The sequence below is a fragment of the Dermacentor albipictus genome, chromosome 10 (genome assembly GCF_038994185.2).
Source record: "Dermacentor albipictus isolate Rhodes 1998 colony chromosome 10, USDA_Dalb.pri_finalv2, whole genome shotgun sequence".
Classification (NCBI taxonomy): domain Eukaryota; kingdom Metazoa; phylum Arthropoda; class Arachnida; order Ixodida; family Ixodidae; genus Dermacentor; species Dermacentor albipictus.
In genome coordinates, this window is record NC_091830.1 from 24275289 (window position 1) to 24296062 (window position 20774).

Below are 20774 nucleotides of genomic sequence, written 5' to 3' on the forward strand. Positions count from 1 at the left end.
ATGGCACGGTGGTCTGGCTTGGAAAGCTCAAGATGCTTGCTTTTTTTCTGAGCTTGTTGGCACAAACTGCAGCTCCACGTCAACTGCCACTAAGAAGAAAATAAAAAAAAAAACAGCGAATTCCACGCATGCCTGTGAATCAGTGATAAGCGAAGCTTCGTTCGGTGTTTGCTAAAATGTCTTCCTCTCCTCCTCATACGTAGGCCAGTGCTCCTGGTCGAATGCATGCTCTGGTCACATTTTGTCTGCACCTTTCTCCACGTTCGGCTGCTTCTGTTGTCAGCTTTGCGACTTCCTCACTTCCTGCCTCTTGTCCTGCTTGTCTATTTGGGCACCTACCCGGCGGTACATACCCATTCTGGGCGATTGGCCAAGAATGTTCACCTATACCCAGCGGCCTTAGTTGTATACCCAACATGAGAAGTGATTCTGAATAAGAAAGGGGAAAGGTTGGCGCTGTCCTCTGCAGCCCTACAAAACAACAGCCAGAAACATGCACCTGCAATGTAAGGGGAAGAGGCAGGGAATGTTTCACTTTAAATAGATGTTACCCGCCACGGTGACTCGGTGTCTGCGGCCCTGCACTGCTGAGAACGAGGTCGACGTTCAATTTTCGATCACAGCGGTTGCATTGGGGTACGGTTGGAGCGCAGGAATGCCTGTTTACCATGCTTCGAGTGCACATTAAAGGTAGAGAGCCCCGTGTGGCACAAATTTATTCGGAGCCCTCCAGTACAGCGGCCCTCATAATCCACTGTGCTACTGGGATCCACTGCTATTGGGACATTAAAGAATTTTTAAGATCTGAAAAGGGACATTGAATTTTCAGGTCGCAAAGCCACACGTCAGCCCCTGTCAGACTTTTGTGTTCGTGTGCTGTGCCGGAAAGCAGTTGTGTTGATTCCTATGTTCCCTGGTGACTGTTGTGTTGCTTTGGGTGAAAATTCAGAATTTAGCTTTCTGTGTGCTCTGGTCGTAAAGTGGCTGTGTTGATTGCTCCTCCGCTTCCTTTGTTGCAGTGAAGGGGTACGTTAGGAAAGGGATGGCTCTCATGGCAATGAAGGAGCACTCCAAGGCACTCACTGCATTCCAGAAAGCCCTGGAAATTGACCCGAACAATCAGGTAAGGCTGCAGTGCTCTGCCGAGTGGATGAACGTCGCTTCAGACAAAGGATGACCGCAATCTCCTTATGCTCATTGTTAGACCACAGAGGGCGACCAGGATTGTGACAAGGGATGAATGTAGTCTTCCTTTGCCTAATGCGCTTGTGGTTCACCTATTATTAAGCACGAATTAGCCCGACTTTCTGTTTTAGGGAAGTATAGAGCCTGATCAACAGCAGTAATTAGTCGCCATCGTGGCACTGGCCTCCACCATGAGACAGCACTTTCTTGCCGCTTTTTCCTCGAGGACTGGACACTGGCGACATTGAGAGCGTTGGCCGAAGTTCCTGGCATCCTATTTTTGAGGAGAAACCAGTGAGCTATGCTTGAGGGGCACCAGTGTAGCAATGGGGTGGGTGACGGCTGTTACTAGCAGGCCTAGCTCTGCTGAGAATGCGGTGGAAAGTTGTCCATAAAAAGGGATCACTGTCTTTTGAGATCTCTCTTTAGCACTTTGTACACTTCCTTGATGTTGAACTGCATGCATTTCTTTTATTATTGTTTACAACAGGAGGCAGTACAGTAGTTCTGCAGTTCGTAATTTTAGGAGCAGTGAGCTTGAAAAAAGGACTTCAGGTGCGATGTCAAAGAAAGAAAAATATCTACCAATGGGCAGAGAAAGAATTGTGAAATCGTACTTAGCTGTGCCAAAGTCGAATTTGCACTGCTTTTAAACCTGGATTCATACGACGGAGTAAATGTCAATTTGAAGCTGCACATTGCTCATCACTGCATTTTGCATCACCCATTCCACCTGTACATGTGTGGTCTGCATGAAGTAACAGATAATGTGGCCAAAATCTCTGTTGGGATTTTGGGCAAGAAATACTTGCGGAATGTTTTAGTCTGGCAGAAGTCATCTTCGATCCAATTAGTGAAACAAATGCTTGGCTTGCACTGTTAGTATGCACCCGTGCCATGGCTCGTGCTTTGGGAAGCGAGAGTTGGGTTAGGTCCTACGTGTAGACAGCATTTTTATGTGCTGTCTTGTAGAACACTGGATGCCAGGTGAACTAATGTACAGGCACCGACAAAAGTGGTGTACTCCACGCAGCGGGAGCCGGAGCAACGGCAAACTGCATCGCAACACCATCTACAGGCAGCATCTGGGATCGAGACAGCCAATGGGTGCCCTTTATTATCTGCAGGCATGTCGCTTGACTCGTGTCAATGTAGATGGCGTCGCAATGCAGTGTGCTGCTGCTCCGGCTCCCGCTGCTTGGAGTATACCACTTTTGTCGGCGCCTGTACATCATATGTCACCATGACTGAATTCATGTGGGATCAGATCCATCGCGTGAATGCAGAGCTCTACATAGGGAATGTGAGTCGTGTTCTTGCAATTGGCTTTATTGCAACAATGGCTCACGGTTGGCTTGTGTCGCCGTCTTCTGGCTGGCAGGATGCGCTAGATGGATACAAGCGGTGCCTGATGGCGTCGGACGCGGACCCTGAGGAAGTCCGCAAGCGGGCCATGATGGATCCAGAGGTGCAGAAGATCCTGGGGGACCCCGCCATGCGCATCATCCTGGAGCAGATGCAGAGTGATCCCAAGGCGTTGCAGGAGTGAGTATGCCACCTACCATGAACAGCAGAATATATACTTAAAGGGACACTAAAGCGAAACAATAAATCAGTTTAGACTAATGAAGTATTGTTTGAGAACCCTGCAGGCAGTCATTTCAAAAATAGTTTGATTATTAGATGAGAAAATGAAGGTCCAAGTATCAGTATTTGAATTTCGCGCCGAAAACCCAGCGCCGGTGCGTCAGCGTGACATCAGGGATTCTGAAGTATGTTTTCGCATTTGGGCCACGTTGGCTGAATAAAGGTTCCTGATGAGACTTGTCATGTTTAATATTTGGTTCCTTTAGAACACAATGTAGTCAATCTGTACCGCTATATATGATTAGTAGGGCCTAGAAGATTCCATCAAAATCTTAGACATCACAGCCCCCAGGTGGGGGAACTTATGTAGGCGTCGCCACTTGTATTTCGTTCTTGCACCTTATCTGGCTTACCAAATGTCTTATCATTGTAAGAGTGTCTTTGGTTGTCTTTGGTGTTGTAGAACGGTAATTTACTGATGCAGAAGAAATCATTTTTCACTTTAGTGTCCCTTTAAACTTAATCACTTTTTTGTAGTAATCTTGCAAATGCGCAAGCCTCGTGATTAGATTGTAGTTTTGGATGGTAGTTGCAGCTGCCCCGGAATTTAAACATGCTAACCGGCTAGTGTGTTCGATCATCGTTGCGGGTACAGGTAGTAATAACTGCCCGCGCACTTTCGTTTTCTTTCGAAACGCAGGCATCTGAAGAATCCCGACATTGCTGCCAAGATTCAGAAACTCTTGGAATCCGGACTCATTGCCATTCGTTGACGAGACAACCTCGAGCAGATGGGAAAAAGCAACACCACCTCGCCACTTTTCTGCAGGATGGGAAGTGACGAGAGAACATCGCCTGTTTCTTGGGACAATGTAACATCCTCAGACTGCTCCCTTCAGGCTACTCTTGCTTATATAATGTCAAGTGTCTTTGTTTCTCTTCTTTTTTTTATTATTATTATTGTTTACCTTTTCTGTACAATTTGCAGAGGGCACTTTGTATCTGAGTCTTGTGTTTTTTTGACACATTAAAAGAAACTCTGTTGCATTTCTTTGTCTTGTGTCCATTTTCAAATTTAGCTGTTTTTTTTTTTGCGAACCTTCCCAGACTTTAGTGACCGTGGTTGCCATGTGCTGCTGCCATGCCTAATGGCTCTTAGAAAAAAGCTAAAATAATTGGATGTGCAATGGTAAGATCGAACCTGGGTACCCCAGGGCGGCAACCCTGATGCTCTAACCATTACTTTAGGCCACAGTTGCATGCACATTTCTCTTGTGCCGACGTCAAGTAGCTCTTCGAGAGAATACGTCGCAAAGGCTTTGCTTTACGAAACCTTCACGTAAGATTCCAACATGTTTGTTAAAGCAGCACAATTTTTTGCTGAAATATAGTTGTCGATGTAGCTGCTTCGGTGTTTCAGTGGCTACAGTGTTAAGCTACTGAGCACAAAGTCCGGGGTTCCATTCCTCGCCGCCAGCAGCTGCATTCCAATACATCGGGTGATCAGAGAGCCCCAGCCAATAAAAATTAACCAAAGCCCTCCGCTACAGTGTCAAGTCGTAACACATTGTAGTTTTGCGGCAAATCCCGCAATTCATTATGTATGTGTTGATTGCGAATACATCAAGCAATATGTCCTGGATTGGCACAGACATATTTGCAAACTCTCTACAGTTCCTGATTACTGGAGCCTGTTTACAATAGTGGTGAAAGCAATAATTTTGTTTATTTGTGTTTGTGTCGCAAAGGAAGTAATTTCGTAAGATTTGAATACAGTTGCCAACGGTATTAGCTGAGCTGTGAATTTTTCAACTGCTTGATTATTGACATTCACAGCACTGCCGCCCACTTGGTGTAAATGTATATTGGCGGCAGAAATTTTGGCTATCGCATCAAAATTTTCTAACAAACCTGAGTATCCTTTGTCTGTGGCACAGATCACTGAAGCTGTGACTGTGGAGCAGTCTGTGTCTCTACATAGCATTTCTACAGAACAGTGTCTGCAAATTTTACTAAGCAGTAAACATCCTTATTAAGAAAAGTGCATTGAACACAAAGTTTGAATACTTGACTGACTGTAGTAGCTTGCATATAATGTGCCGGATAAGGGTGAACAGGCAGTGCAGATTCTGTGCTACCATGTTCCGCATTGTCACTATTGCACTACTACATGTGGCCCGATAGCGTTTACACATTATGCTGTGTTCCAAATACCAGGCCTGCAGTGGCAGCTGGATTGGCAACAGGATTATTGTTTAACCTGCAGGCTTCCAGCCAAGGGGCCTAGGCATCTTGCTTGGTTGTGGAAAATTTCAGTTGTCAATGTTGTGCTCTCAAATGCCAACACAAAGCTCTTTGCATGGATAAGCGCTTGCCCGTGCTTCTGGTGATATTTTAGGTATCGGCAGCAGCTGCGACATACTCTGTTTTTTTATAGCACCCTCAGGTGAACAGAGCAGTTGTTTTGATAATAGTTTTTTAGGTAATTTGTTCAGAAGTGTATGTACGGCAAATGCCTCATCATTTGCACAGTAGGGTGCTCCAGCCACAAAGTGTTAATACCTCGATGGCTATGGTGATGAAAAAAGATTGCTCTGCGTTGGGAATTGGCTGCAGGTTAAAAGATTCCCAGGTGGTCAAAACTAACGTGGTGCCCACCATTAAAGTGTTCCTCATTACCCTCTGTCCAGCATAGGAGAGAGTACTGAAATATAAGGTGATGAGGTCAAGCTGTTCTTGGTCTCTGATCTTGATAGCTTCCCCGGAAGAATTCTCAAACCGACAAGCACCTGTGGCCATCAAATTGCTAAGTGTTTATAGTAGCAAATCCTAAGTGCACGCCTTTGGGGGCCCTTCGCATTTCATTACAATTTTAGAACATGTGCAGAAGGGGAGATAATTGTTTCGAATGTGGGGATTTGCTAATTAAGCAATGTGCTGTGAATATTGCCTTCCTTAAACATGGGCTACTGTGTTGCTGAACCCACAGTTGCTATGTGCTAGCATATAGCGTAATGCAACCAATAATGCAATGGTAATGTTAGAGAATTTATAATTGCACGGTAAAAATTTGATATGGCCAAGTAAATAAGCCAGCAGGCATAGAAAAGAAAAATTTATATCAAACGACAACTTCCGCCTTTTTTTTTTTACCTTTTGTTGGATCTCTTCTCAAAAATGTGTGCAGAAGTCCCTGTATTTTATAAAGATGTGGGAACTCTGATTCAGTTTTATGAATGCTACAGGAATTGAGAAGCTTTTTTAAAAAAAAAAATCCAGCTTTCGGTGAAAGCTGTGCATTACTGTGAGCTGCCTAAGTCAAAGGAGGGCTTGTGGATAAGGTTTATTGCAAAACACCTGAAAAAAATTAAGGCGATGAGTAAAACGAGAGCAAGGTAAAAGCGGGAGTTCCCGCTTTTACCTTGTTCTCGTTTCGCTCATCGTCTTGACTTTCCATATCCTGCCTTTCCTGTGTTTTCCCTTGAATAAGTTAACTATTTCACATGGGCTGTAGATTATATTTGTCCACTTTAGGTGCTAATCAAATAAACTTTACAGAATTGCACAATGTATCTGTATTTGGCGTGAATAACATCATGGAGCTACGCGTAAATTTAAAGCTTCACTCTTTTTTTTTCCTTTTATTTGACCAGTTCTATGAAAGTTTTGTTAAGCCGTGAGACCCTGAATCAAAGTGCTGCTTACAACAATTAATATAAGTTAATTACTTTTCTATATGCATCATATTCCACAATAGCCTAGGCTGAGCACTACTGTACGTATTACATTTGTATTTCAACAGGAAAATGCAAGTTGGCCTGGCATTAAATATCTCCCACACGTTAAGCAGTAGGTTCCTGCTGCAGTTTAATGAAAATTTGTTCTTACTCTGTCTTAACCAGCAGTGGCACTAGTTAGTTTAAACTTTGTAGTAGGAAAAGTAATAAGAGGATCGAGATTGAACGTAAATGCAAATGCTTGGGGTCATATCATTATGCCTACTAGCCTTGCCACAATAGTGTTCAGGAAAGAAAGTTGCTTTTCATCTTTTCGCATAAAACCAAGCTGATTGTCAAAGCTACTCCAAGTGCACTGAATTGCATCACCTGTCATTTATAAAATGCCCTAAACGCAGAATATATAGAGTGATATAAAGTGAACTGCATCCTGCTGCGACACTGGCATAAGGTGGCATTTAAATTCGCTAAGGATCGAACTGCCCAACTTACGAAGATTCAAATATCAATACTCGTGATCCACTAGGGGACGACAAAGCACACATATAGCGACTCATTTTAACTGTAGCTCAGGACACTTACATCTTCGTTCGAGGATAATATAAACCTTCTCGCAGTGATTAATCAACCTGCATTAGTAGAAAATTTCGCTACTTATTCAAGGCATGCCAGACTGCAACATGTGTTGTCATGGGTCACCTGAAGTTCAGGTCACCTGAAGGTCACCTGAAGAGCCATACGATGACACCACTTGCCTTCAAGACTTCAGTTAATGACTGCTCTATTCGTGCATTCACAATCGAGTGCACCATGATTGAACAATGCTTATTTTGGGACCATATAATTGACCACTTCTAATGACACAACACAGCCATACTGAAGCATGCATCCCCCAACAGACAACCTGCGTTCACACCTTTGAAGAAGGTTGCATATCATTTTCCTTCACTCTTACTATGCAGGCATCGCTTTGAGTGGCCGATCTAGGGAGGAAATGAACTATTTCGTTATCGTGCCTGCAGAAATAAATTGATTTGATCTATTTTTTTCTTCGTATTATTAAACATTTCCCTTGAAATTCTTCTAACAACGACGAGAAGAAAAGGGATAAACCGAGGGGCCCTATTTGGTTGTGGGATCATTCCCTACCTGTGGCAAGTTGATTTTTCATACACTTTCATTTCCATTCATTCATCGTTTCTTTATTTCTGTTATTAAGCATATGTAATTTCCCCGATGTTGTCCTTGGTGTCAGTGTTTGTTGGCTTATGATTCTACCAACAATGCTATTTGCACCGTCTGAAATGTTGACTGAACTTTAACTATCAGGTTTGACAATTTTTGGCAGATTGGAGTCTGAAAGAACAGAACTGCATTTGGAGGTATCATCGAAACTAGCCTCCAGGGCTACTAACACTTCCTCAATAAAGCAATATAAATTTGTGCTTTGATTGACTCGGCAACATAATTTTTTAATCACAGCAGCAGTGAAGGCACGGAAACTTGTGTTGGGCTGTGTAATTTCCTGATCTGATGTCCAGGCTGTTTTAACGATGTCTCAAACAACAGGAGGTGCTCATGAGTATGTGTTATTTTGATAATTATGTTCGGTTAATATAAATTGCAACTTATTTTTTTTTACTGTGGGTTGCTTTTATCCATCAGTATTTCAACAGTGTATGTAAAAATTCTTATGAGCAATCCTTCCCATCGTGTGCAGTTTTCACTTACACAAAAAAAGCACGCAGTCAATTTCAGACTGAGCTTTGACCGAAGCTTGACTGTCGCAGCAGTCTAATCTCTACACAGCTAGTGCCTTAATTCATTACTATACACTATTGCACAGCAATCCACACTGCTGTACAGCCCTGTACAGGAACTGAACAAAGCACATGGAGGTTCCAGCACCAGTTGAACATGCAATGCCTAATTGCTTTCACAGAAAAGCTGATTGAACACAATAATCAAATAAGAAAATTCTGCATGCTCCCTGACCTGACAACCATTGCTTCTTGACCTTAAAGAATGCAGTAAAATAACGAACCAGGTGCCTGCTGCAGTGAGTAAAAACAAATGCTCCTGTGTAATAGGAACTTGCCTGTTTTCACATTTGTGAATTACTGCTTTCCCGCTTAGCATGAGCATCATCACGGTGGCTAGTACCGATGCCCACAAATCATAATAATATTTTAATCTGACTTACAAACGTTACAAACTAGGAGCCAGGTGCATATTTTGTATATACCATTCGTTTAGCCTATATATGTAGCTAATTATTACTTTCATTCGGGTTCCTCCGGGGTTCTCAAAAAATTTATGAGTAATTATTACTGATATACATCCATTCAAAACATCGCTGGGATCAGGCTATAATTTTATGTACCGCGGTGCTCATTACGATTACCATCCGTCTTGAAATAAAACGTTAAACAATAAAAAACAAAAAACGACGATGAGCTCATTTCTAGTGATCAAATCGTGGGGGTTTTACGTGCCGAAAATCACGATACGATTATGAGTCATGCCGTTGTGGGGGGCTCTGTATTATTTTGGCTTCCAGGGGTTCTTTAACGTCCCGCCCCAGTGCACGGTACACGATCGCATTTGCAAAAAGTTTGCTCACGTGAAAATGTGGCCTAGCTCGGATCGCGGCGGCTTAATCTAAGTGGCAAGTTGAAGTCGTTAACGAAGGGCGAAAGTACGTAAGAACTAAATTCATCGTTAGAATACAGCCCCCCGGTTTTGGCAACCAACACCACCGCAAGCAAATCGCCGATCGTTCCGGAAAGTGTGGCTACAGAATGAAGTGCACAGCGTTTCACCCCTGAAAAGCTTCCCACCAACGACTTGCACGAACCGTTTAAATACAGCCTCACTACCCTGGTTTCGGCTACCGAAACCATCGACACAGCAAATCGCCTATCGTACGTACCATGCCGATGCCGTTGTCACATAGGTACCGACTAGCTCAACCCAACATGACTCGCTACACATGATCCAGCAATACCGGTGAACCGGCCCTCATACATTCGGCTGACGTGTACCGCCTAACCTTACGTGCCCAACACTTACCAAGTTCTGATTTTAAATTGCTTAAAAAAGTACACCCGGCCACTCAGACTGAGTCACCGCCCTCCCAGCAGCCAATCAAGGCTGAGGGAACGGTCATCAATGGCAGGAACCCGGGTCGGAACCCTGAGTTCCGATGCCGGCTTCACGCTCAGGCGGTGACCCTCGACTCCTCATCGTGGTCGAGTGTGTTCCGAGTTCGCGGATGCGTCTCGGCGATCGCACTATAGAAATGATCCTATGAAGCACGATCTTAACTCGACACACTGGAAGGATTGCACCCAAGTTATAGTGGCCCTATCAAAAGTACAAGTTGGTTGGAAAACTTATTACAGATTTCTTACCTATGATCAAGATAATTTCCAAATTAATTAAAGAAAGAAAGCTGTAAGCGTTCCTCGCATCAGCCTTTTATGCTAAATTTGTAGAAAATGATGTCTAAAATAAAGAAAATAGTTTTAGCAAAAGCATTTTGCAATCTGCAAAAAAAAACACGTAGTTCGACTTCAGAGTAGCAACCACAATACACACAGACCTTTAGCACGGCAACGCTTGTCCCGCCTCCGTGGCGCAATCGGCTAGCGCGTTCGGCTGTTAACCGAAAGGTTGGAGGTTCGAGCCCTCCCGGGGGCGTGCTTTCTTTTTCCTTTTTTTTTTATTTTCGCCATTGTAGCTATTTTCACGTTTATGTTGTATATTGGTGCATTTGTTAAGCATCGTCGTTGTTTCTAGGCCTACCGAGCGACCGCTGCTAACGCTAATCTGTATGAGGGCTCTGTACAAATCGGAATTCCCTCACGCCTCTTTTCGTTGCTCACTACGGTTCTTAAACAGTTTTGTTTATCGTATCTTATAAAGCAACTCGAGAAAGATATAATACAAACCATTCTCAATATAAGTCGCCTACGTGGCATGTTCGTCGGTCGGCAGAATAACATCGAAAGATATCAAGGTGAATCCGAGCTTCACTGAGTGTCAGGTTACAGCGGACATGAGGACTCGAGTCTGATGGGGCCACAGTGAGAGTTTGTGCGAGTGTGCGAATTAACCTAATTATCCCTGAATCAAATGTTATATGCGTTGTCTGCATTGTCTGCACATTCGTCTGAATTAAGGAACGATAACACCCACGATATCGTCGTAGTGTGAATGTGATTGTGTGTCGATTCTCAAGCGATCGGTGAGGACATGCTAAAATAGGAGGCTAACCAAAATTGGATAAGCCTATCTGTGTGAACACATGGGCTATTGACACGCAACTGGCCGATCTAGGCACCTTGTGTGTATATATTCGCGGGCTTTTTTCACGCTCGGAAAAACACTTTTATGGAACATGTATTCAGCAACGGAAAGCTATGTCGGCAGTTCTTCATGTTGCTCTGACTATTTTATCATTGACACTTTTGATCTCATTTTAATCTTTGAGAAGTTTATTGATGAATTAATACTAATGATTTAATTACGCGGAATGCAAAATATAATTTGAGTATCTCCAAGCGACGGCAAACACCTTGCTTTATTCTCTCCAGCTACGTGGCAGTTGCACATTTTAAAATCTTGGCGCACGATAATTGGCACACACTGCATAATGCGCCCAAAATAAATGCACTGCAATCCGTAACGTCACCCTGGCTCACCAACGGCGCTGTTTTTGGCGCGAAATTCGGGAAACGGAAGTCTGCAGGCCATCATTATCGTGGCTATACCCCTGCCTTTCAAAGTGAATTGATGATGGACCGTTGGCTCATAAGCTGCGTTAGGAATGCTCTCTCGCAAACTATTACTGAGTATGCTGAATTGATTACATTTCGTGAGATACTGGTGCGTGACGGCCCGCCAGATATCAATGTAACGACGATCATTGCGCAAGCTAGCTCAATTAGCCGATTAGCACGCTACGACTCCTTGCGCGTGCTTTCAAGAGAGCTGGAGCCTGGCGTTTCAGTGAAAAAGTCTTACATTAGGAAGAGAGAGAGAACTATGGTGGTTGCTTGGGCTAGTTGGTAATTCATGATCAAAAATAACGTACAGCGCGAAGGACAAGGACAGCGGTAGACGGCATACGTATGTCGTCTGTCGCTGCCTTTGTCTTTCGCGCTGTACGTTATTTTTGAGAGAGAGAGAAGTTTATTCGCGAAAGTGGCGACCTAGTTCGTGGGCTCCTCGGGAAAGCCAGACGGCCACCAGGCGATATGCGTGACGGCGACCTCTCCAGGGACATTCCTCGTCCGATTTGCGATATATGAAAAAAAAAAGTATATCGTCAGGGGGATTGCCACTGAAAGAGCGTGTCTCGGCCTACACACCGTAATGTGGTGTCAACGCGTGGTGAGCACCTTGTAGATGATCTATGAGCGCGTTGTGAAGTGATTCTTCAAACGCAATGATCCCAGGAAGCATTAAACGGTCACGCAGTTTCTTAATGAGACTTTTTTCTGCCTGTGGCGCATTTTGCGCTAGGTAAGGCATGTCCTTCCTCGCATTTGAGACCTCTCCAACAAAATGTGTCCGGTGATGAGATTAGAGCCATGGGCCCCTCGACTCTAATGCTCTGCGCATAAGTCGGATGCTCCAATTCTTAGGCCATAGTTCGCAAACGTGGAGAGAGAATAATACAGATTACGGAATACCAGAACGCCAGAGACGCCGGCGGCAGTATTCATCGGAGCGCCATCTTAGCAACAAAGAAGTCCGTGATGGCTTTGTGCTGCGAAATGATCATTTAAGTCATCATTCTGAGGCAAGCAAGCAAACAAACAAAAAAGGTCCATTATATTGTTTTACAGGTTTCCACTTCGTTAAAACCATATTGTCGCGACGTCGAAAACTCTGGAGCATATGGGATGCATGCAGGGAAGCTTTAGCTCTTGCGCTCATATCTAAATACATGTAAAAGGAGAATTCGTTTTTCTCGGCAACCAGTGCACCAAATTTGACGAAGTTTGCTGCATTTAAAAGAAAACTTAAAATCTAGCGGCTTCTGGTATTGAATTTTCGATTTAAATCGTCAATTCCTTATTAAAAATTGGCAATATCGAAAATGTTCAAAAAACACAACTATCAAGTTTACAACTCTGTAACTCAGCAACGAAAAACGATAATACAATTCTGTGAATTGCATGTAATAGTACATCTAAAGCGGACAAAATTGTTATGTTACACACGAATCTAAAAATATTCAGTACTAGGTAAATACAGCTTTTGCAGAACCCTTGTACACAACGTAACCAATTCACGTAAGATATAAAATGATATACCGAATTTGTCCGCTTTCAATGTTCTAATGGATGCCGTTTACAGAACCGCGATATCTGTTCTTGATGTAGAGCTATGAATTTGTAAACTTCGCACTTCTATTTTTTTCGAACTTTCGAATTTTTGAAAACTTTTTTAACAAAGTACAGGACCTAAATCGAAATTCCGCTTCCAACGGTCACTAGAATTTAACTTTCTGTCTGGAATGCAATAAATTTCATTAAAATCGGCCCAGGGGTCAACTCAGAAAAATGTTTTTGCGTTTTACATCTATTTCAATAGGTCGCATCGGAGTTGGGCCCGAGCCCCCTAAAGCTTCCTCTTATAAGTCTGCCTTCGGGTGACGGTGGTGGGGCGGCGACCAGTGTAGCACGAGTGCACACACACAAGCTCATATGTATGTATGTATATATATATATATATATATATATATATATATATATATATATATATATATATATATATATATATATATATATATATATATATATATATATATATATATATATATATATATATATTGTTACGTGTGGAAAGACACAGACGAAAGATGCTATTTATACGCTATTTACACTGGAGCCAGGCAGCCAGGCTGACACTCGCTCGTGCCAAGGGCACCGGCCAACTTCTTTGTCGTTCTCGTGGCGGCTCGTCTCTTGAGCATCGCTCCATGATATCGTAATATTACTCCCCGGCGGCAATAGCACAGTCACGGTGCTGTTAAATATCCAAGGTGCATGGAGAGTTGTAGGGCTTGAGTCGGGCAACGTGAACAACGTCACTGGCGGTTACAGCGGAGGACGTGGTGGTCGTGGCTAGAGCGATTTCATAGGTGACATCGGTCACTTTGCGTATCGCGCGATATCGTAATAATAAATATATATATGTATATGCCGCAGTGCTACTGTTTACCTGGCGAGGGGGGCCCCCCGGTCTCCCCCTGACTTTAAACACTCGATGCATGTGTATACTTAATCAAGGGGAATTATGATTATTTCGTTATCTCGATTAGTTCTTTATAACTTGTTTCGTTACAAGCAAGGAGAATTGATGGCAGCCTCAATGAGTGGGGGAGGGGAGCTCATCAAAATAGGCGGAAGCGGAGGCGAACTCTGCATACTTTGTACTGTGACTGCTAAATGCCCGTATTTTAGAGGGGGAGGGCAGCGGCGTAGCTAGGTCGTCTGGCTCCCGGGGCCCATAGGTCTTCTGTCACACCTGCCCCGCGCCCCCGGTTGTAGTCGAGGAAGGCGAGGATATCGACAATTTCCGGGTGTCCTCAGACGTATACGACAACCCCCTCCCATGGCCCCTTGCACCTAGGGCCATCGGCCTCCCCCCCCCCCCCCCCCCTTTGCTATGCCACTGGGGGAGGGGGAAGGCAGGCTCCCAAACCGCCCCTCCCCTTCTGGCACCGCCAGAGGTTACAACGTTGTTTGTGTAGAGTTATACGTGCTCTAGTTGAGAAGAACTTCAGTTTGGCCTAGTTGGTATTTACTGCAAATCATATTGACCGCAAAAAAGACGGGGACATAGGACATGTGCTGTTTATGTGTTTTCTTCCTATGTCCCCGTCTTTTTTGCGGTCAATATGATTTGCAGTGCTCTAGTTGATGTCGGTAGCATGAGATGGCGCCACCAGTGCTGTCTCTTCGTCCCTCATGCCACCGCTCTAAACTGTACGTTGTCACGGTTCTGCCCGTTCCTGCCCTTGAACGCGGAACTGTTTTTGAAGCCGCATTTGAGCGCCAACATTTCCTGTGTACAAACATTAAAAAAAACTGTTTGATCATTTTGTTATCAACACATTACTTCACCTCGTCTCGTCCCAGGGGCAGCCGTGATCGTATAGTGGTTAGTACCTTGCGTTGTGGCCGCAATAACCCAGGTTCGAATCCTGGTCACGGCAAGTTTTTTTTTGTTTTTTTGGGCGTGTGGGAATCAAAAATTTGTTGTCAACACACTACTTCCGGTCGTTCACCGCCCCCGGTGACAGCCGTGATCGTATAGTGGTTAGTACCTTGCGTTGTGGCCGCAATAACCCAGGTTCGAATCCTGGCCACGGCAGGTTTTTTTGTGTTTGTTTTGGCGTGTGGGGATCAAAAATTTGATGTCAACACACTACTTCCGATCGTTCATCGTCCCCGGTGACAGCCGTGATCGTATAGTGGTTAGTACCTTGCGTTTTTTTTTTTCTTTATTTCCTTGTCACAGAAATGCCATGCGAATACATTGTTAAAAGAGAATCAGCTTAGCTTATGCTGACTCTCTGAAATTAATATCGCTTGAATTTCGCCAACTCATCGAACAGCGGCAACCAATCGGGCGGTTCTTTCTGGGCTTTGTACACTTCACGCATGTAGACGACACTTTCAATAAAGTTTTCTCGTACAGAATGGGCATTCACATCAGCATGACATACCGACATTCTTGTGGACCATATACTATGGAGGCTCAGCAGCATAATAAGGTCATATGGAATATCGTTATTGCCTGTGTCTAAGTATCTGATACCACGTGGGGTTATTGGTAATGCTTTCTTTAATGTTCGTTGTAAGATGTCCCAATGAAAAAAGGGATCCCAACAATCAATGAAGACGTGATCGACAGTCTCTGGTTTTTTACACTTTATACAATCGGTGGTCCACGGCACATATATTCCCTTGTCGGCCAGCCAAGTCTTTACAGGCAAGGTATTTGTGTGGAGTTTGAAGAAGAATGATTTTACCGATGGTTTCACAGGAAAAGAAAAACGGAAACGGAAACGGAAAGAAAAAGCCCTGAGGAGTAAACTCGAATTTCTACTTAATGTAGAAAGCACAGAACCTGGCCAAGTCATGAAGGAAATCAAGAAAGTTAAAAGCCAGTTAGAAATCATCGATACAGAGAAGTACCGTGGTGCCATGATAAGATCCCGTGCAGAAAGATTGTGGCAAGGGGAAACACCGAATAAACGTGCGCTAAGTGACGAGAAAGCTTACGCTCGCCGCAGTGATATAAAACAGATAAGCTACAATGACGAAGTAACGAGTGACCGCAGGACCATTGAACGCGCCTTTGTTGAACACTATAGAGACCTATTTGGCGAAAGAAAAACTGATCTGGGTGGCTTCATAAGCCACTTCCTGCACTTTATGCCACGATTGGAAGAAAGCGTTAAACAAGGCCTCGAAGCGTCTATAACTGTGCGTGAAGTTGAGGCTGCTATAGAAGAACTAGGCTCAGGAAAGGCACCTGGGCCGGATGGATTAAGTGCAGCTTTGTACAAAACATTTAAAGCAGAAATAGCACCAATTATGAAGGAATTTTTAGTGCAGTCCTACAAAAACAACCGAATACCCGCGTCATTCCGAACAGCTCAGATGGTCCTGATACCAAAATCTGACGATCCTGTAAAGCGCTTGTCTGTTGCATCGTACCGCCCCATTAGCCTTGCGAACACTGACTATAAAATTTTTATGAAAATACTGGCGAAAAGGTTACAGAGCGTAATAAAAATTTTAGTTGGAACCCACCAAACGTGTGGGATTAAAGGGCGCACAATAACTACCAATGTACACGTCGCCAGGAGCATTCTAGAATGCGTCGATGCTTTCGAGGGTAAAGTTGCAATGTTGCAGCTAGACCTGGAGAAGGCATTTGACCGTGTGGCTCATGATATTCTCTTCGAGATTTTAGAATACACGAACATAGGATCAGTGATTATTGATGGCTTAAAAATGATGTACACAGATTGCAGCACACGGCTAATTATTAACAAGAGTCTCACGAGAAGCGTCAATGTCTGCTCATCTCTGAAACAGGGGTGCCCAATTTCGTCATTGCTTTTCGCAATATACCTGGAGCCTTTTTGCTTAGCCATTAAAGAGAACGAGAAAATAAGAGGTTTCAAATTACAGCAAAGTGAAGTGAAAGTGCTTTCCTATGCAGACGATCTAGCAGTGTTTTGCGATGACTATGACAGTGTCAGCGAAGTGGTAACTCTGGCGAAAACTTATTGTGAAAAAACAGGTAGTGCCATAAACTGGGATAAGTGCATCGGGTTTTGGCATGGCGCGTGGCAAAGCAAACCACGCAGTTTCTCAAAGATACAGTGGGTGACCACGCCTGTGAGATATCTTGGCGTGCCGCTTGAGCATTACAAAGACAGTAAGCAGTTCTGGGAACAGGAAACACAGACGGCGAAGGAACAAGCGCTGGCATGGCAAGGGCGCAATCTCTCAATGTTCGCGCGCTCCACTGTGTGCAACATTTTTCTGGTTGCAAAAATATGGTACATACTACAAGTGCTATTCATGTCGCGAGTGAATGTACAAAAACTGCATCGAGTGTTAGTACCTTGCGTTGTGGCCGCAATAACCCAGGTTCGAATCCTGGTCACGGCAAGTTTCTTTTTGTGTTTCTTTTGGCGTGTGCGGATCAAAAATTTGTTGTCAACACACTACTTCCGATCGTTCATCGTCCCCGGTGACAGCCGTGATCGTATAGTGGTTAGTACCTTGCGTTGTGGCCGCAATAATCCAGGTTCGAATCCTGGTCACGGCAAGTTTCTTTTTGTGTTTCTTTTGGCGTGTGGGGATCAAAAATTTGTTGTCAACACACTACTTCCGATCGTTCAACGTCCCCGGGGACAGCCGTGATCGTATTGTGGTTAGTACCTTGCGTTGTGGCCGCAATAACCCAGGTTCGAATCCTGGTCACGGCAGGTTTTTTTGTGTTTCTTTTGGCGTGTGGGGACCAAAAATTTGTTGTCAACACACTACTTCCGATCGTTCATCGTCCCCGGTGACAGCCGTGATCGTATAGTGGTTAGTACCTTGCGTTGTGGCCGCAATAACCCAGGTTCGAATCCTGGCCACGGCAGGTTTTTTTGTGTTTCTTTTGGCGTGTGGGGATCAAAAATTTGTTGTCAACAGACTACTTCCGATCGTTCATCGTCCCCGGTGACAGCCGTGATCGTATAGCGGTTAGTACCTTGCATTGTGGCCGCAGTAACCCAGGTTCGAATCCTGGTCACGGCAAGTTTTTTTATAGTTTTTTGGGGCGTGTGGGGTTCAAAAATTTGTTGTCAACACACTACTTCTGCTCGTTCATCGTCCCCGGTGACAGCCGTGATCGTATAGTGGTACATCCACAAAATGTACGGTGCATGAACACATATGGACATACAACGCTTTGCATGCCGCCGCCGCCACTGTTTAAAATTATTTTTTAACAAAACCTTAACACATAATTCAGTGTTTTTCGAGAAACTTATTCCCTGCCTATTCTTTTATTTACAGCCTCAATAGTAGCCAGCCCGTGCGGGGTGTCCTCTGTGCGAATAATTGGCACTTGCGAGTACATTTATATTGCCTCTCCGAAACGATATTTTACTGGGCTATAGGCTCACTGTTTTTTCAATTTTTTCGAGAAAATTATTGTTGGCCTATTCACTTATTTACCGCCTAAATAGTAGTCAGCGCGTGCGCGGGGAGTCGTCTCTACGAATAATTCACATTTCCGAGCAAATTTATTTTTCGTCGCAAAAATGATATTTCCCTGGGCTATAGGCTTAGTGTTTTTTCCATTATTGGGGGAAAATTATTCTTTGCCTGATCGTTTACTAATCGCGTTAAACGGCTTCTACGCATGCCCAGGGACTGATATATGTCGAGTGCCGGCGCTTTCGAGGCACTTTATTTTTCGTCTCAAAAACGATATTTTCCTGGGCTATAGGCTTAGTGTTTTTTTCATTTTCGGGGGAAAATTATTCTTTGCCTGATCGTTTACTAATGGCGTTAAACGGCTTCTAGGCATGCCCAGGGACTGATATATGTCGAGTGCCGGCGCTTTTGAGGCACTTTATTTTTCGTCTCAAAAACGATATTTCCCTGGGCTATAGGCTTAGTGTTTTTTACATTTTGGGGGGAAAATTATTCTTTGCCTGATCGTTTACTAATCGCGTTAAACGGTTTCTAGGCATGCCCAGGGACTGATATATGTCCAGTGCCGGTGCTTACGAGGCACTTTATTTTTCGTCTCAAAAACGATATTTCCCTGGGCTATAGGCTTAGGGTTTTTTCCATTTTCGGGGGAAAATTATTGTTTGCCTGATCGTTTACTAATCGCGTTAAACGGCTTCTAGGCATGCCCAGGGACTGATATATGTCGAGTGCCGGCGCTTTTGAGGCACTTTATTTTTCGTCTCAAAAACGATATTTTCCTGGGCTATAGGCTTGGTGTTTTTTCCATTTTCGGGGGAAAATTATTCTTTGCCTGATCGTTTACTAATCACGTTAAACGGCTTCTAGGCATGTCCAGGGACTGATATATGTCGAGTGCCGGCGCTTTTGAGGCACTTTATTTTTCGTCTCAAAAACGATATTTCCCTGGGCTATAGGCTTAGTGTTTTTTCCATTTTCGGGGGAAAATTATTCTTTGCCTGATCGTTTACTAATCGCGTTAAACGGCTTCTACGCAGGCCCAGGGACTGATATATGTCGAGTGCCGGCGCTTTTGAGGCACTTTATTTTTCGTCTCAAAAACGACCTTTTCCTGGGCTATAGGCTTAGGGTTTTTTCCATTTTCGGGGGAAAATTATTCTTTGCCTGATCGTTTACTAATCGCGTTAAACGGCTTCTACGCATGCCCAGGGACTGATATATGTCGAGTGCCGGCGCTTTTGAGGCACTTTATTTTTCGTCTCAAAAACGATATTTCCCTGGGCTATAGGCTTAGTGTTTTTTCCATTTTCGGGGGAAAATTATTCTTTGCCTGATCGTTTACTAATCGCGTTAAACGGCTTCTACGCATGCCCAGGGACTGATATATGTCGAGTGCCGGCGCTTTTGAGGCACTTTATTTTTCGTCTCAAAAACGATATTTCCCTGGGCTATAGGCTTAGTGTTTGTTCCATTTTCGGGGGAAAATTATTCTTTGCCTGATCGTTTACTAATCGCGTTAAACGGCTTCTACGCATGCCCAGGGACTGATATATGTCGAGTGCCGGCGCATTTGAGGCACTTTATTTTTCGTCTCAAAAACGATATTTCCCTGGGCTATAGGCTTAGTGTTTTTTCCATTTTTGGGGGAAAATTATTCTTTGCCTGATCGTTTACTAATCGCGTTAAACGGCTTCTACGCATGCCCAGGGACTGATATATGTCGAGTGCCGGCGCTTTCGAGGCACTTTATTTTTCGTCTCAAAAACGATATTTTCCTGGGCTATAGGCTTAGTGTTTTTTCCATTTTCGGGGGAAATTATTCTTTGCCTGATCGTTTACTAATCGCGTTAAACGGCTTCTAGGCATGCCCAGGGACTGATATATGTCGAGTGCCGGCGCTTTTGAGGCACTTTATTTTTCGTCTCAAAAACGATATTTTCCTGGTATATAGGCTTAGTGTTTTTTCCATTTTGGGGGGAAAATTATTCTTTGCCTTATCCTTTACTAATCGCGTTAAACGGCTTCTAGGCATGCGCAGGGACTGATATATGCCGAGTGCCGGCGCTTTTAAGGCACTTTATTTTTCGTCTCAAAAACGATATTTTCCTGGTATATAGGCTTAGTGTTTTTTCCATTTTGGGGGGAAAATTATTCTTTGCCTTATCCTTTACTAATCGCGTTAAACGGCTTCTAGGCATGCGCAGGGACTGATATATGCCGAGTGCCGGCGCTTTTAAGGCACTTTATTTTTCGTCTCAAAAACGATATTTTCCTGGGCTATAGGCTTAGTGTTTTTTCCATTTTCGGGGGAAAATTATTGTTTGCCTGATCGTTTACTAATCGCGTTAAACGGCTTCTAGGCATGCCCAGGGACTGATATATGTCGAGTGCCGGCGCTTTTGAGGCACTTTATTTTTCGTCTCAAAACCGATATTTTCCTGGTATATAGGCTTAGTGTTTTTTCCATTTTGGGGGGAAAATTATTCTTTGCCTTATCCTTTACTAATCGCGTTAA

The 20774-nt window shown here is 43.9% G+C and overlaps 1 protein-coding gene and 4 non-coding genes across 5 annotated transcripts in view; 4 read left to right on the top strand and 1 right to left on the bottom strand.

The window, feature by feature from the left end:
- Nucleotides 1-3819, top strand: part of Stip1 (Stress-induced phosphoprotein 1) — a 29020-nt gene extending 25201 nt beyond the window's left edge. The window contains exons 7-9 of the mRNA XM_065455996.1: nucleotides 1020-1123; nucleotides 2567-2730; nucleotides 3473-3819. Of these exons, the coding sequence (XP_065312068.1) occupies nucleotides 1020-1123; nucleotides 2567-2730; nucleotides 3473-3545 (341 nt within the window). The 3' untranslated portion in view covers nucleotides 3546-3819. The remainder of the gene's footprint in view (nucleotides 1-1019; nucleotides 1124-2566; nucleotides 2731-3472) is intronic.
- Nucleotides 3820-9619: 5800 nt separating this feature from the next.
- LOC135921713 (small nucleolar RNA U3) lies at nucleotides 9620-9833 on the bottom strand. Its single transcript, XR_010570588.1, has one exon. It is a non-coding gene; the product is annotated as a small nucleolar RNA U3 (small nucleolar RNA).
- Nucleotides 9834-10137: 304 nt separating this feature from the next.
- TRNAN-GUU (transfer RNA asparagine (anticodon GUU)) lies at nucleotides 10138-10211 on the top strand. The gene has a single exon. It is a non-coding gene; the product is annotated as a tRNA-Asn (tRNA).
- A 4459-nt stretch (nucleotides 10212-14670) lies between these two features.
- Nucleotides 14671-14742, top strand: TRNAH-GUG (transfer RNA histidin (anticodon GUG)). The gene has a single exon. It is a non-coding gene; the product is annotated as a tRNA-His (tRNA).
- A 2564-nt stretch (nucleotides 14743-17306) lies between these two features.
- Nucleotides 17307-17378, top strand: TRNAH-GUG (transfer RNA histidin (anticodon GUG)). The gene has a single exon. It is a non-coding gene; the product is annotated as a tRNA-His (tRNA).
- The last annotated feature ends 3396 nt before the right edge of the window (nucleotides 17379-20774 follow it).